General features: G+C 65.5%; 3 protein-coding genes across 3 annotated transcripts; 2 read left to right on the top strand and 1 right to left on the bottom strand.

Annotated features, from left to right (window-relative positions):
* Positions 1 to 692: 692 nt before the first annotated feature.
* On the top strand, positions 693 to 1,370 carry EMIHUDRAFT_95284 (hypothetical protein; the record flags this gene model as incomplete). Its single annotated transcript, XM_005794506.1, has 1 exon — positions 693 to 1,370. One exon carries the CDS (start codon positions 693 to 695, stop codon positions 1,368 to 1,370), a length of 678 nt encoding a protein of 225 aa, XP_005794563.1.
* A 2,496-nt stretch (positions 1,371 to 3,866) lies between these two features.
* On the bottom strand, positions 3,867 to 6,358 carry EMIHUDRAFT_95283 (hypothetical protein; the record flags this gene model as incomplete). Its single annotated transcript, XM_005794505.1, has 5 exons — positions 3,867 to 4,275; positions 4,331 to 4,725; positions 5,005 to 5,417; positions 5,516 to 5,557; positions 5,701 to 6,358. The coding sequence occupies 5 exons, from the start codon at positions 6,356 to 6,358 to the stop codon at positions 3,867 to 3,869; spliced, it is 1,917 nt and encodes a 638-aa protein (XP_005794562.1).
* Positions 6,359 to 7,512: 1,154 nt separating this feature from the next.
* On the top strand, positions 7,513 to 9,008 carry EMIHUDRAFT_194861 (putative aminotransferase; the record flags this gene model as incomplete). Its single annotated transcript, XM_005794504.1, has 4 exons — positions 7,513 to 7,545; positions 7,633 to 8,104; positions 8,460 to 8,599; positions 8,706 to 9,008. 4 exons carry the CDS (start codon positions 7,513 to 7,515, stop codon positions 9,006 to 9,008), a joined length of 948 nt encoding a protein of 315 aa, XP_005794561.1.
* Positions 9,009 to 12,927: the final 3,919 nt, after the last annotated feature.

Raw genomic sequence — 12,927 nt, 5'->3', positions numbered from 1 at the left:
AACAACGTCTCATCCGCCCCGAGGCTCCCCTCCTGTCGCTCCCTCTCCTGTCTCTCCATCATCTTTCTCACCGCGTCCTTCGTGATCTTATTTTGCTCGGGTATCTCCTCCTCCCATGTCGCGTTGGTATCGAGGCCCGGGGTCCCCTCCAGCTTTATCACTCGATTGTCCCCGTCCTCCCTCGACCCCAGGTGCGTGCCGCTGTCTTGCGCCGGTTTCTTCCCTCCGAGGTAGAGCGTCCTGGCCTTCCCCTCCACTCGGATGTCCGTCCTGTTTCGCCCCTCTTCGAACGTGTGTTCTGTCATGTTGGGTGCGCTTGTGCACACCCCGTTTACCTCCCTGCTGTATTCAATGAATCGATCGAGCACGCCGCCGAATAAATAAATAAATAAAACGGGCACGCCAAACGAGGGGTGGGAGAGGGACAGGGTCCCCACCTGCACGAGCAGGATCTTGGAAGGACGATCAGGGACACAGGGGAACGGGAGCGGGGAGCGCATCGCGACACGGAGGGGGGCTGGGCAGGGTTCACCCACACGACAGGGTCCCAGGGATTCCTCTCTCGTATAGGACGCCGCCGAAGTCTGGCTTGATATGCGCGTTGCGATTTTTTGTTGGTCAAGCAGGTTCGCGTAAACAACCCTGGCATCTCCACCGTCACACTTCCACCGTCACATTCATCGCCGAGTAGAATGCTGGCGCTCCTCCCGTCGCTCTACTCGTTTGCGGGGCCGGGCCCCTCCGTTGCCGCGAGAAGCGCGACGCTTTGCTCGCCATCGATCCCCGCCCAGATCCCGATTTCGCGGCTCGCCCGGACCATCGGCGCTCCCGTCATGAGCGTCGAGGACAAGGGCGTGATGCGGACCGAGGTGGAGTCCGGCGCTGACGCTGTCTTTGCGGTGATTGACAAAAACGGAGACGGCAGCGTGTCGCGTGCGGAGATGACTGAGCACCTCCTCAAGGCTGGCTACAACGAGGCGGCGGTCGAGGTCATCTTCGCCAAGCTCGACTCGGACGCGGACGGCGAGCTCTCAAAGGAGGAGCTGCGGGAGGGGTTCGCGAAATTCGCACCGCTTCGCGAGGCGCCGGGGCTCGGTGCGTTTAATGCCAAGTTCGTGGACGAGATCAACTCCGACGCTGACGCCCTCTTTGCTGCCGTCGATGCGGACGGAGGCGGGAGCATCTCAAAGGAGGAGCTGCGCGAGCACCTGAAGAGGGAGACGGACTACTCCTTCAAGGCCATCTCCGCCATCTTCCGCCTCCTCGACGCCAACGGCGATGGCGCCGTCGAGCGGCACGAACTGCGCGAAGCCTTTGTCAAGCACTCCGCCCTGCGGCTCGCTCTCGGGCAGGGCCCAAACTTCAAATGAGGCGGCCGGACCGGGCGGCCAGGGCGGATACCCCCCCCCCCACACACACACACCTCCTCTCCCGTCTCACACGCCGCGTCGTGGGCGGGTGTGTTGCGCGCAGGGAGGGTCGGGTGGTTCGCGTGTGGAGGCGTGCGAGAGGGGCGAAGTCGGGATGGGTGGGCCTAGGGTGTGGATGCATGTCACAGCGCGCACACATGCACATATAGGTAGATATTTGCGGCTTGCGCACGTGCGTGTACGAAAAAAAGGTAATATATCTTTACTTCCACAACCCTAAAGTCCCTTGAAACAAACCTGTTCCCGGGCATTAACACATAACAGTATATTCCGCGGAGGAGTGTCTCAGTGTGGACGGACGGAAACACCACCCCCCTTTTTATGCCTGACCCTGGGCATGGTCTCTCTGGGGGTGAGCTGGGTCGGCCACCTCCGGGTCTGCAACTCGCACGGCGGGTCCGCATCCGGGCGAGCATCCGAGGCCCGCGTGCACCGCGGTTGTCCTTTCGCTGGGCGCGACCGCCATGGAGATCCGCTGCCCACAGATCAGTGCTTTTGTCGACTATTGCTCGCTCTCTGTGCACTCGCAACGCCAGAGGCGTGCGAGAGGGGCGAAGTCGGGATGGGTGGGCCTAGGGTGTGGATGCATGTTGCATGCACATGCACATGCACATGTGCATGCACATGCACATGCAAATAGGTAGATATTTGCGGCTTGCGCACGTGGGTGTACGAAAAAAAGGTAATATATCTTTACTTCCAAAACCCTGGAAAGTCCCTTGAAACAAACCTGTTCCCGGGCATTAACACATAACAGTATATACTATATTCCGCGGAGGAGCGAGGAGTGTGGAGACGGACGGAAACACCCCCCTTTTTATGCCTGACCCTGGGCATGGCCTCTCTGGGGGTGAGCTGGGTCGGCCACCTCCGGGTCTGCAACTCGCACGGCGGGTCCGCATCCGGGCGAGCATCCGAGGCCCGCGGTTGTCCTTTCGCTGGGCGCGACCGACATGGAGATCTGCTGCACACAGATCAGTGTTTTTGTCGACTATTGCTCGCTCTCTGTGCAGCTGCAGCGCCAGAGACCGTGCTTGGAGAATGCGTCGCAATGCTGCTGCGCCTGTGGTTTGAGCCGCGGCGCAAGCTTCATCGGTGAGCTGCGGCGGCGCGCCGGCCGCTTCATGCATAGCTCTCCGGCGAGCGGCCGCGAACGCGTTTTCCGTCCGCCGTTTCATCGAGTTAGTTTGCCGGAGTGGTAAAATACAATCGAAGTTGCCCGAGTGGTAAAGTGCAACTTTGGCATTTGGTAAAAGCTGCCCGAGTGGTCTGTGGGGAAAAAACCAAAGCGGAAGGGTGGCCCCGAGAGCTAAAGGTCAACATCCCCTCCGGCTACGACAATGTGAGCCTGATCTGGTCCTCACGGGGTTGACCCGTCTCCTCCAGATCGAGACGGACTTCATGAACGGCCGAGCAATATTTCTTCATTACTATTAGTATTCAACAAAAGAACTCTCTCTCACCGACACAGGTTTAGTAATTGATGCTTTTTGCACGGCTGAGCCCCCCCCCCCCCCCCTCCTCCCCCGCGCCCACTCCCTGCCCTCTCTCCCGCCACACACTCCGTCAGAGCCCCCTCCCCTCTTGCACAACAGGAATTTTGACAATTAACCAGATGGAAGCAGGAAGCTTCCATCCCGATTGGTGGTTCGACTCCACGACGGTCGTAGGTGATGGGTCATAGGGCCTTGAGGTCTGAAGCTCACCCATTGAGGAAGTGAGGAACTGCTCGACCCACCCTGATCATGCTGAACGAGCTCCCCTTGTAGCTCGATCGGTCACACCGCCATCGCCGTCGGGGAGAGGGGGGACGACACTGCTTCTCTGCAGCGTGCACCTCGATCCTGCACCGTGTTTGCTATGACCCCCCCCAATGAACACGCCAGAGAGGGAGGGCGAGACGATCGAGGGGTCCCGTACCATGCGGAATCGACCCTATCCAGTGCTCAAATGCTCAAGTATATTCCGCCAATCATTGAGATCCATAAGGGATTTCATATCCCTTTTCGTTTTGGAGATTCGTGTTTTTCGGTTTCGTATATGTGGGTGTATAAAACATCTTCAGAACGATGCGGCCCCCTGGCGTGGCCGCCAGCGAGTAAAACCACGCAAGACCCGCGATACCGAGATCATGACCGAGATGCACAACGGGGGCACAGCTCCACCACGCACCAGCACCACACCCGACCAGAGAGTCAGACCAGGGGAGACCTCCAGGCTCCAGCTCCACGCTCCAGTCTCCAGACGCAGCGCGAGACCACACCACCCGCGCGGCGTGTTGCTGCTCTTAAATATAAAGAGTGGGCCGCCGGGCGCGCGCTCGCTCCCGCTCGACGCGACAACGCCGTGTGAATCGTTCACACATCACAGACAAACCTCTGTCTACTACCGCCTAGTCTCTCCCAGTACACACGTGCGCACGGCCCACGGCGCGTCTCAACAATCGCTTTCCTCACGCTCCTCTCCGCCGCCATTGGCGCCCGCCAAGCCCTCCTCAAGTGCGCCTCCTCGCTCGGGCTCCTCCCAGCCTCCCGTCCCCTGCTCCCAGAGCACCTCGGCGCGATCCTCCCAGGGAGCGCCGCACGCCGCGCTGCCAAAGGGAGCCCTGCGTAGCAGCAGCGCCGCCGCCGCCCCGCCGCCGCCGCCGCCGTCGACGACGCTGGCCGTCGGCCTGCCCGGCGCACGCGCGAGCGGCGACTGGCGCAACGCGAGCAGCGCCTCGACCGAGTAGCGGACCTTGCCGCGTGCGCGGTGTGCCGCCCTCGCGCTCCGCTCGGCCTCGGTCTGCACGGCGCGCAAACGTGCCGTCGCCGCCGCGGCGCGCCGGGCCCGCTCGGCCGCGCGCCTGCGGACGAGTCGCGGACGTGTCGCGGGACGTGTCGCGGACACGCCGCCCGCACTCGGCCGCGCGCCGGGCGATGCCGAGAGACGCCTCCGCCTCGTCGGGCGGCACGCTAGAGCCGCGCAGGTCGAGCGTCTGCAGCGGCAGGGCGCGCAGCGCGGCGAGGGCGTGCGCCGTGACGAGGGGCAGCCGCTTGAGGGCGAGCGAACGGAGCGTGCGGCGAAGGGCGGCGAGAGGCAGCACGGCGGCGTCGGAGAGGAGCGGGTTGCCGCTCAGGTCGAGGGCCTCGAGGCGAGGGCAGAGGTGGCTGATCGGGCGGGCGTCGGCGTCGGTGAGGCGACAATCAGCGAGCAGCAGCAGACGGAGCGCCGGGAGGCGGACGGGCGGCGAAGCGGGCGGCCCGGGGGGGAGGAGGTGCGAGAACGGCGTCTCCCCACCGCTCAGGTCGAGCACCTCGAGGGAGGAGGAGGGGACTCGTGAGTGACGAGCCCCGAGCCGAGTGGGCAGGCCGAGGGTGAGGGTGAGTGTGAGTGTGAGTGTGAGGGTGAGGGTGAGGGTGAGGGTGAGGGTGAGGGTGAGGGTGAGGGCGAGGGTGAGGGTGAGGGTGAGGGTGAGGGTGAGGGTGAGTGTGAGTGTGAGTGTGAGTGTGAGTGTGAGTGTGAGTGTGAGTGTGAGTGTGAGTGTGAGGGGGTGAGGGTGAGTGTGTGAGGGTGAGTGTGTGAGGGTGAGCACCTCGAGGGAGAGGGGCGCGGACGGCCACAAGGGCGGGCCCAGCGAAGGGCAGCCTGACAGGCGCAGCTCGCGCAGCGGCGCGGGCGACTGCGCGACCGGCGGCGCGCCGCCAGGAGGGCGGTGTTGCGGCGGCCGGCAGGCGCACTCGAGCCGGTCGAGCAGGAGCCGCTCGAGCCGCCTGGCGGCGCAGAGGGCCACGCGCAAGGCGGCAGCCGCCTCGACGCAGCAGCACGAGAGGTCGAGCGACGTGAGGCCGGGCGGCGAGGCGGCGGCGGCGAGGTCGGCGGCGGAGAGGGAGGTGCCGCTCAGCGTGAGCGAGGTGAGGCTTTCGCTGCTCGCGAGCGAGGTGCAGCGGGCCAAGTCGCCGGGGAGGAGGGCGGCGTGCGCGAGAGAGAGGTCGGCGAGGCGGGACGCTGCGGCGGCGGGGGTGGGGAGTGCTGCGGCGGCGGAGGCGCCACGGGAGGGAGGGCGAGAGGGTGGATTGAGGGGCGGAGGGCGCGAGGCGCAGCACCGAGGCCGAGCGAGACGCACTGCAGCCCGAGGGCGGTGGCGCCTGAGGGACATGTCCCGGACGCGTCATGGACGTCAAAAGCCGCGAGAGCTGCGGGCTCCAAGGGTCGCCCGTCCACCCGAGGTCGAGCACCGACAGGCAGGAGCTGTCCATCAGCGACAGGGCCGCGTCGTCGCCGCTGACACTGCCCCACACCCGCAGCAGCCGCAGCGGCGCCGAGCAGAGCGGCGGCACCGCCGCGCTCGCCAGCAGGTTGCCGCCAAGGTCGAGCGCAGTCAGCCCGGCGAGCCGGTCGACCATGGTGCGCACTGCTGCCGCGTCGAGCGCTATCTTGCAGTTTGGAAGCTGCAGCGAGACGAGCTGCAGACATCCTCCGCACAGCACGCCGAACCCCGCGGCGCCGAGACCGTGGCAGTCGGCGATCCGGAGGTGCGTGAGGGCACGGAGGCCGGCAGCGAGGTGGGCGGCGCCGTGTGCGGTGAGGCGGGCTCCGGGCAGGTCCAGGGACGAGAGGGAGGGCAGAGCAGAGCAGCCGCCGACCTCGACGGCCCAGTCGTCATCGGCGGCGGAGACGGCCAAGCGCTCAACGTGGCGGCTCCCGTACCAGAGGCGCAGGAGCGGCAGCGGCGGCGACGGGAGCACGGGCTGCGGAGCGGCCTGCGAGAGCTCCGCAGCGACCGCCTTGAACAGCCGCGCCGAGAGCGGAGACGGCACGAGGGCGAGAGAGCCCACGCCGAGCAGCGAGGCCGGGCTCCGCGACGCATCGGAGATTGCCTCGGCGAGCGCAGCACTCGCCATGCCAAACAGCGAGTGCGCATCCGAAGAGCGCGATGGCGCCCTCATCCGCAGTCAGCGTCACTGCTGGCGCCGATCCCTCCTCGGACAGATCGTGCGGCCCTCCGCTCTCCTGGGCCGGCGCCCACTGTGGAGGCGGGCAGAAATTCTTTTTTTGCCATACAGGCAAAGCCACAGGTGCGCCCTCGGGCGTGCCCGCCTCCGGCTCGGCGACGGTGCAGCTCTCACGCCTTCTCGACCACGGGATCGAACGCCGATTAGTTCTATTTTTCTTTTTACAAAGTTCTTCACCTTCCACCTAACCTAACGAAGTTGTCCGTAGGCGATGAGCTGCGCTGCTCCGCGCTCCGCCGCGGCTACTCCGCGCATCGCCGCGGCTTCTCAGAGGCGCCACCGCGCCTACGCCGCCCCTCCCCACCGGTCCGCACCTTCTCTGCGGTGGGTCGGCCGTTTGAGCTGTCCCACCGCTCCCTGGCTTGGGTGGGCGTGGCGTGGCGTGGCGTGGCGTGACATGGCGCCTCGCTGTGTCTGGCTACCTGTAGCAGGGTTTCTTCTTTCTGGTACAGTCTGTTGCGGGCATTAAGAAAACAGGATCACGCGGCACGCCGCCGTTTCTAAGCCTTTCCACACACACCCCACACACCCACGCCGTGGTTTCTTAGCTTCGGCCGGCACCCCAGGTGAGACGGGATCTAGGAGTTTTTAGGTAAATGACAATAAGGAAGCGCTGGACCGATGCGCCAGTCAGCAGTCTGAGCCCTGGCCTCGAGCTCGACACCTGCCAAATTCGCTCGCTCGGTGAGCCTCGGTCGGGGGTCGGCGAGACCCAGACTACCCTACCTGCCTACACCTGCCTACACCCTCATTCATTTTTGCCCGGCCTTTGTAAAAAGAATAGAGGACCGGCGGAATCGACCCTTCCAGTCCTCATACCTCAAGTGCTCTACCGCCGGAGACTAAGAAAAACACGAAAAGAATTTTACAACCGAACTCCCTCGCACGACACTGGAAAGAATTTAAACAAAACAACTCTCTCTCACGAAAAGAATTCAGCGAATAGACGAGCGATGCGGATAAGACAGTAGACAGGGGCGAAAGTGAACGGGTTCCTCCGCCAGAGAGGACAGGGTTTGCGATGAGGAGCGACTCCGAGGCGACGCCCAATTGAAAATTTTCTTTTGTCACGGCTCTCCGCGAACTCGATGGTTATTGACTTGCGGAAGGGGCACCCACACGTGAGGAATCTGCCGCACGCGCCGCTCGCCCGCGCCGCCCGCCGCGCCGCCGCCCGGCTCGAGAAGGGCGACCCTGCTTCGGCAGAGGCCGCCTTTCCACTCAACTACTGCTCGGACGTGCTCGGCACGCGCCACTTTTGCGACAGCCTGGCGAAGTACCTCGGGCGTGCCTACGGTGGGCCCGTCTCTCCGAGCTGGCTGATGACGACCGGCGGCGTCTCGCACGGCCTCGATCTTGCGACCGCGGCCCTCAGCCGGCCGGGCGACACGGTGCTCTGCGAGTCGCCGACGTACTTCCTCGTGCACCAGATCTTTGCCGACCACGGCCTCCGCATCGAGAGCCTGCCGACCGACGCAGACGGCCTCGACACATGCGCCCTCGAGGCTCGCTGCGAGGACAGCGGCAAGCCACCGCCGCGCCTGCTCTACCTCGTCCCTTCGCACGGAAACCCGAGCGGGGCGACGCTGCCAGAGGCGCGGCGCAGCCGGCTGGTGGAGCTCGCGCGGAAGCACGGCTTCTACGTCCTGGCCGACGAGGTGTACCAGCTGCTCGACTGGAGTCCCTCCGGCCCGCCTCCGCGCCTGCTCTGCTACGATGACCCGTACCGCGCGATGAAGCAATCCACCCTCCCCACAAGCGGCGGCAGCGGCGGCGACGGCGGCGACGGCGGCGGCGGCGGCGGCGGCGGCGGCGGCGACAATGACGACGACGACGACGATGCGTATCGCGAGGCTGCGCCGCCGCCGGCGCCTCCCAGCGGCGGCGAGGAGGAGGAGGAAGAGGAGGAGGGGGGGGGGGGGCGTGTCCTCAGCGTGAGCAGTCTGACCAAGATCGCCGCGCCGGGCCCGCGGCTCGGCTGGGAAGAGGCACGGCAAGGACATGTGCACGACGTGTCCGGGACCTGTCCAACTAGGCCTGCGGCTAGGCTGGGTGGAGGCGCCGCCCGCGCTGCTGCGGCGGATCGCGTCGCGCGGCTACCTCTCCTCGGGCGGCGGCGTCGCCCCCTTTGTCTCGGAGGTAGCCTGCGAGCTGCTCGAGGCGGAGCAGGACGAAGTGGTGGCGGGGCTGGCGGAGACGTACCGCGGCTCGGCCCGGGCGCCAGGAGAGCTGTCCGCGGGCGAGTGCCGCCAGCGTGACGCGTCCGCGGCACGCGCCCTAGGCGCGCGCCCTCTGCGCCGCCCTCCGCGCCGAGCCTGGCCTCTTCCGAGTGGAGACCGAGCCGCTGGGAGGCTTCTTCTGCTGGGTTCGGCTGCCGGAAGGCGTCGACGCGACGGAGCTGCTCCCCGTCGCAGAGAGGCACGGCGTGCTCTTCCTGCCCGGGGCGCGGTGCGCACCCGGCGCTGCGGAGCCCTTCCGGCATCATGTGCGCCTCTGCTTCGCCTTCGAGACAGAGGCGGCGATGGGCGAGGGCGTGCGAAGGCTGGCGGCGGCGGTGCGGGAGGTGCAGCGGCGGGCAGCCTGACTGCGCGCGCGTTTCTCCGCGCCAGAAACGCGCGCAGGCGGCCGCACCTACACGCTAAGGGCCGCATCCCAGCACCACACCCAATCTGCACCGCCGGTTCCCCCATGGTGCTTTGGCGCTCGATTTTAGTTATTGTTTCCCGACCCCCACACCCCGCCCTCTCGATCACAATTCCACGCACTTGGAGCACTTGGAGTGCAGTTTGTAACCGCACACCCAGGCGCCAGGGGGGGCCGGGGAGCTAAGAGAAGCGCACCCCCAGCGGGCCGGATGATTTTGGCATCGGGTTACGGGCTAGAGAGCCCTAGCCCTGGGGGGTGCGCGGTCGCAGGGCCATAACACACGGGTCTCCGAGGGTTGGTTCTGCGCTTTGGGTTTCCCCTAGCTGCGGAACGCACCCTCTACTCGGAGCTAAAGAATACTCTTACTCTCCGAGGGTTAGTCTGCAAGCGTGTGTATCGCGCGCCCTTCCCTGCGGGGGAGGGCGCGGAAAAGAGGAACCTCTTACTCTGCTGGAGGAATGGTTGGGCAAGTTGTCGGGGACACGATCCCGGCGTGAACACGCCGATCTGGTAAAATCCCGAGTGCCTACCGCACGCGCCACGTCGCGGCGCGTGCGGTAGGCTTTGTTTGAAGTAAAAAGTCGAATCAGAGCGCCGTCGGCGTTGTCCCCCGATTTTGTCCCACGGACCGCCCGTCCGGCACCGCTCCGGGACGCACGCCGGCGAAGCACCATCAAGCTGCTGTACGGCCCCGGCATCGCCTTCCCAGGCTTAGCTATTGTGAACATGGTCAGTCTCTACAATATATACACTGACACTGAACCTCCCAGAGCTCGTCCCGGTCCGTCACGGCCATCCTCGGCCTCCGGAGGGCCCCCGGCCGCGGCGCGGTGCGGCGGCGTCACAAATCCGACCACAGAGCACCGGGACGCGGTCGGGCGATCTGAGGCCCGACTAGGCGTATGCATTGCCCATTCAGGGCTATCACCTGGACCCATCAACAGGCGCCTGTGGCGCCGTGGTCACGAGGTGTTGTTCACACCTGCCCAACCACATTCATGCAGCACAGAGCGCGCTCGCCGTTCTCGGGCCGCTAGATGGACGAAGAGAGTTTCCGTGACGACGAGAGCATTCGTGACGACGACGCCTCCCTCGCAGCGGATGACGACGAGGGCTCCGAGGCGGTGGCGGACGAGGCGTCGGAGGTCGGCGGCTCTGCCTTTAGCGACGAGGAGAGCGAGGAGCCGCAGAGCGGCGGCGGGGACGAGGGCGCGGCCGAGGGCCTGGCGCCGGTGGACATCACCGGCGTGAAGCTCAAGCTGATTGGCGTGACGCGGCCCGGCGAGGAGCCTATTCTCGACGGTGCGTGGGCGGCGGCCGAGGCGGTGCGCCAGGAGGGCGAGCGGAAGCGGGCCGAGGCGGCGGCGCAGGCAAAGGCAGCGGCCGAGGCGAAGGCGGCCGCCGAGAGGGAGCAGCGCCGCGCGGAGCTGGGCGAGGCCGCCGAGTACAACCCCGTCAAGCCAAAGGCGGAGCGCGCCATCCCGCCAAAGCAATTTTGGGCGACCGTCGATGAGCTGCTCGCGCGCCCGCCCACGTCCGCCGCGGTGGGCCCGCCGCCGCTGCCGCCGCCGCCGGCGCGCTGCCCCCTGGTAGATCGCCTGATCGCCGCACTCCTGCCCGGCGGCGTCCACGGCGGCGCGGGCGGCGCGGCCGCCGCCGCCGTGTGTGGGGCGGACGCGGCAACGCTGGAGCGGACGGAGCGGCGGCTACGTAGCTCGCTGCACGAGCTCGGCCTACTTCCTGCCCGCGAATCGCTCCCCCCACAGCTGAGGCACGCGCGAGCCCGGCCCGCCCCCCCAAATAACGCTGCAGCGCCGCGCTTCGCTCCGGTGGCGATCCCAGAGACATAAGCAGCGAGACCCGCTTGCCGCCGGTTCCGCACGACGCGCCGCCACTCGACGACAGCACCGCCTCGCCAACCCCCGCCCACCGCGCAGGCCCGACCCAGTGGGGTGCGAGCTCCGCTCCCTCGCTCGCTCGCTGCACACGCTCACCTGCGAGAACGCGTCCCGCGTCAGCGCGCTGCGGCTGCACGCGCAGGCGGCGGCGGCGGAGGAGCAGGGGCGACGCCTCGCGGCGGCGGCCGCCTCGCGCACGCGGCGGCGATACGCGAGGATCCGCAAGCAGCAGCGCTCCAAAAAGGGCGGCGGTCACGGCGCGCCCAAGCCGGGCTGAGCGCCTGAGCATGGGCGGCGGGACTTTGGATTCTTTGGATTCGAGGGGGGCGCGGCTGCGGGTGTGGTCCCCGTCAGGGTCCGTCACCGAGGTTCGGGAAAACCAAAAAAGGGAAAGGGAAAACGGTGCGGCGAAGCGTCAACCACACACGACAACACACATGTGTGCATGCACAACATGTACATGTACATGTTGTTGTTGTTGTGAACATGATGTGTGTCCCTCTCGCACGACACTCTCGACAGCGGGGTACAGCGCACAGGGGGAGGAGAGACAGAGAGTAGAGAGATTTTGACGTGATTTTTGAAACCCACGCGCCACGCCACGTCCCCATCGCCGGCACCAACTTGATTCGTAGCGTCCGGCCGGAGCCCGTAGCGCCCTGCATGGCGGGGCCTCGTGACCTACATCGATGTAGATAAAGAAACCACAACTGTGCAGTGCACACACACCACGAGAGATATGGGGCTGGATGAGCCTTCGGCCAGACGCGTAGATCGCGGCGTCTCACGGCCGGGCCGCGGGACGGGGAGAGAGGGGTGTCCGTAATTCCGGAATTCCGTAAATTTGTTACGAAAAGCCACCAGGATTCCCCCACCACACCCATCCACCACCAGGCAGATAGAGACACAGAGCACTCGCGACACGCTGAGAAGCCGGAGGAGGCTGGCCTCTCCAACGCTCGCGCAACGCTGTCTGCACGCGCTTCAGCTCTTGGGTCCGGGCGGCCCAGGCCACACACACACGGTGGGAGGGTCAACGACCGTACGACTGTAAAGCTCCGGATCTGTTTCTTAGGCTGAATTCTACATTCGATATTTCCCCTGCGAAAGTTTTTTGAGAGAGAGAGATTTTTAGCAATACCAATGTTTTAAAGTTTTCCACCGGGGGAGTTTGCGGGAGAGTTTGGATTGCGGAGCCCAGCGTCGACCGAACTACATTCGGAGTCCCTTTCGTTCGTTTACAACATTTTCCCAGCGGCCCGGATGGCAGAACTGGCCGTTGCCAGACTGGGGACTATTGTGCGCCTCGGCGAGGCGCTTCCGGTGGTATTTTTTTCGAGCGCAGTGGACTTCATCTTGCCGGTCAACTCCGGCGGTCGACAACTGCCGTTCAGGCAGCGTCGGGTACCGCCGGCAAGATAAATAAATAAATAAAGCAGACAACCACGGGGGATTAGGGCAGCAACAAGGGCGGCAAGATGAACTCACCTGGAAGATCATCTTTCTGCGCATAAAATTCTTTTTTACGATTTTTGATCGTGCGCACGATCGGCTGACGAGGTAGTCCTCCCCCTCCCACCGGAAAACCTGTCCAAGAAGGTCCGTCGAGCCAACCAGTCGTCTTGCCAGTCCCCGCACCTCCCGCGCCTGCACTGGCCTGAGCACGCCGGTGCTGGCTGCGAGCGACAGACCGATCGCCCTAAGTTCCGCCAGGACCGCCCTCTCGCCCGCCGCCGCGGCCGCTCGATCCATCTCGGCCTCTCGGATCGCCCCCAGCCGTTTTCTTCCTCTGTCTGCCGCTGGCACGCTTTGCGGTTTCTTCTTTTTTCACGATTTTTGATCGTGCGCTTCGCCGCTCAGCCTCTTGCCGCCCGAGACGCCTCTCCCCGCCGCGCCTCGCACGTCGCGGCGCCGACCAAAGCATGAGCAGCGCTGCGCTGCGCGACAAGATCAAGGGCC

The sequence above is a fragment of the Emiliania huxleyi genome (genome assembly GCF_000372725.1).
Source record: "Emiliania huxleyi CCMP1516 unplaced genomic scaffold EMIHUscaffold_1, whole genome shotgun sequence".
Lineage (NCBI taxonomy): Eukaryota > Haptophyta > Isochrysidales > Noelaerhabdaceae > Emiliania > Emiliania huxleyi.
This window is presented reverse-complemented; position numbering and strand designations above follow the sequence as displayed.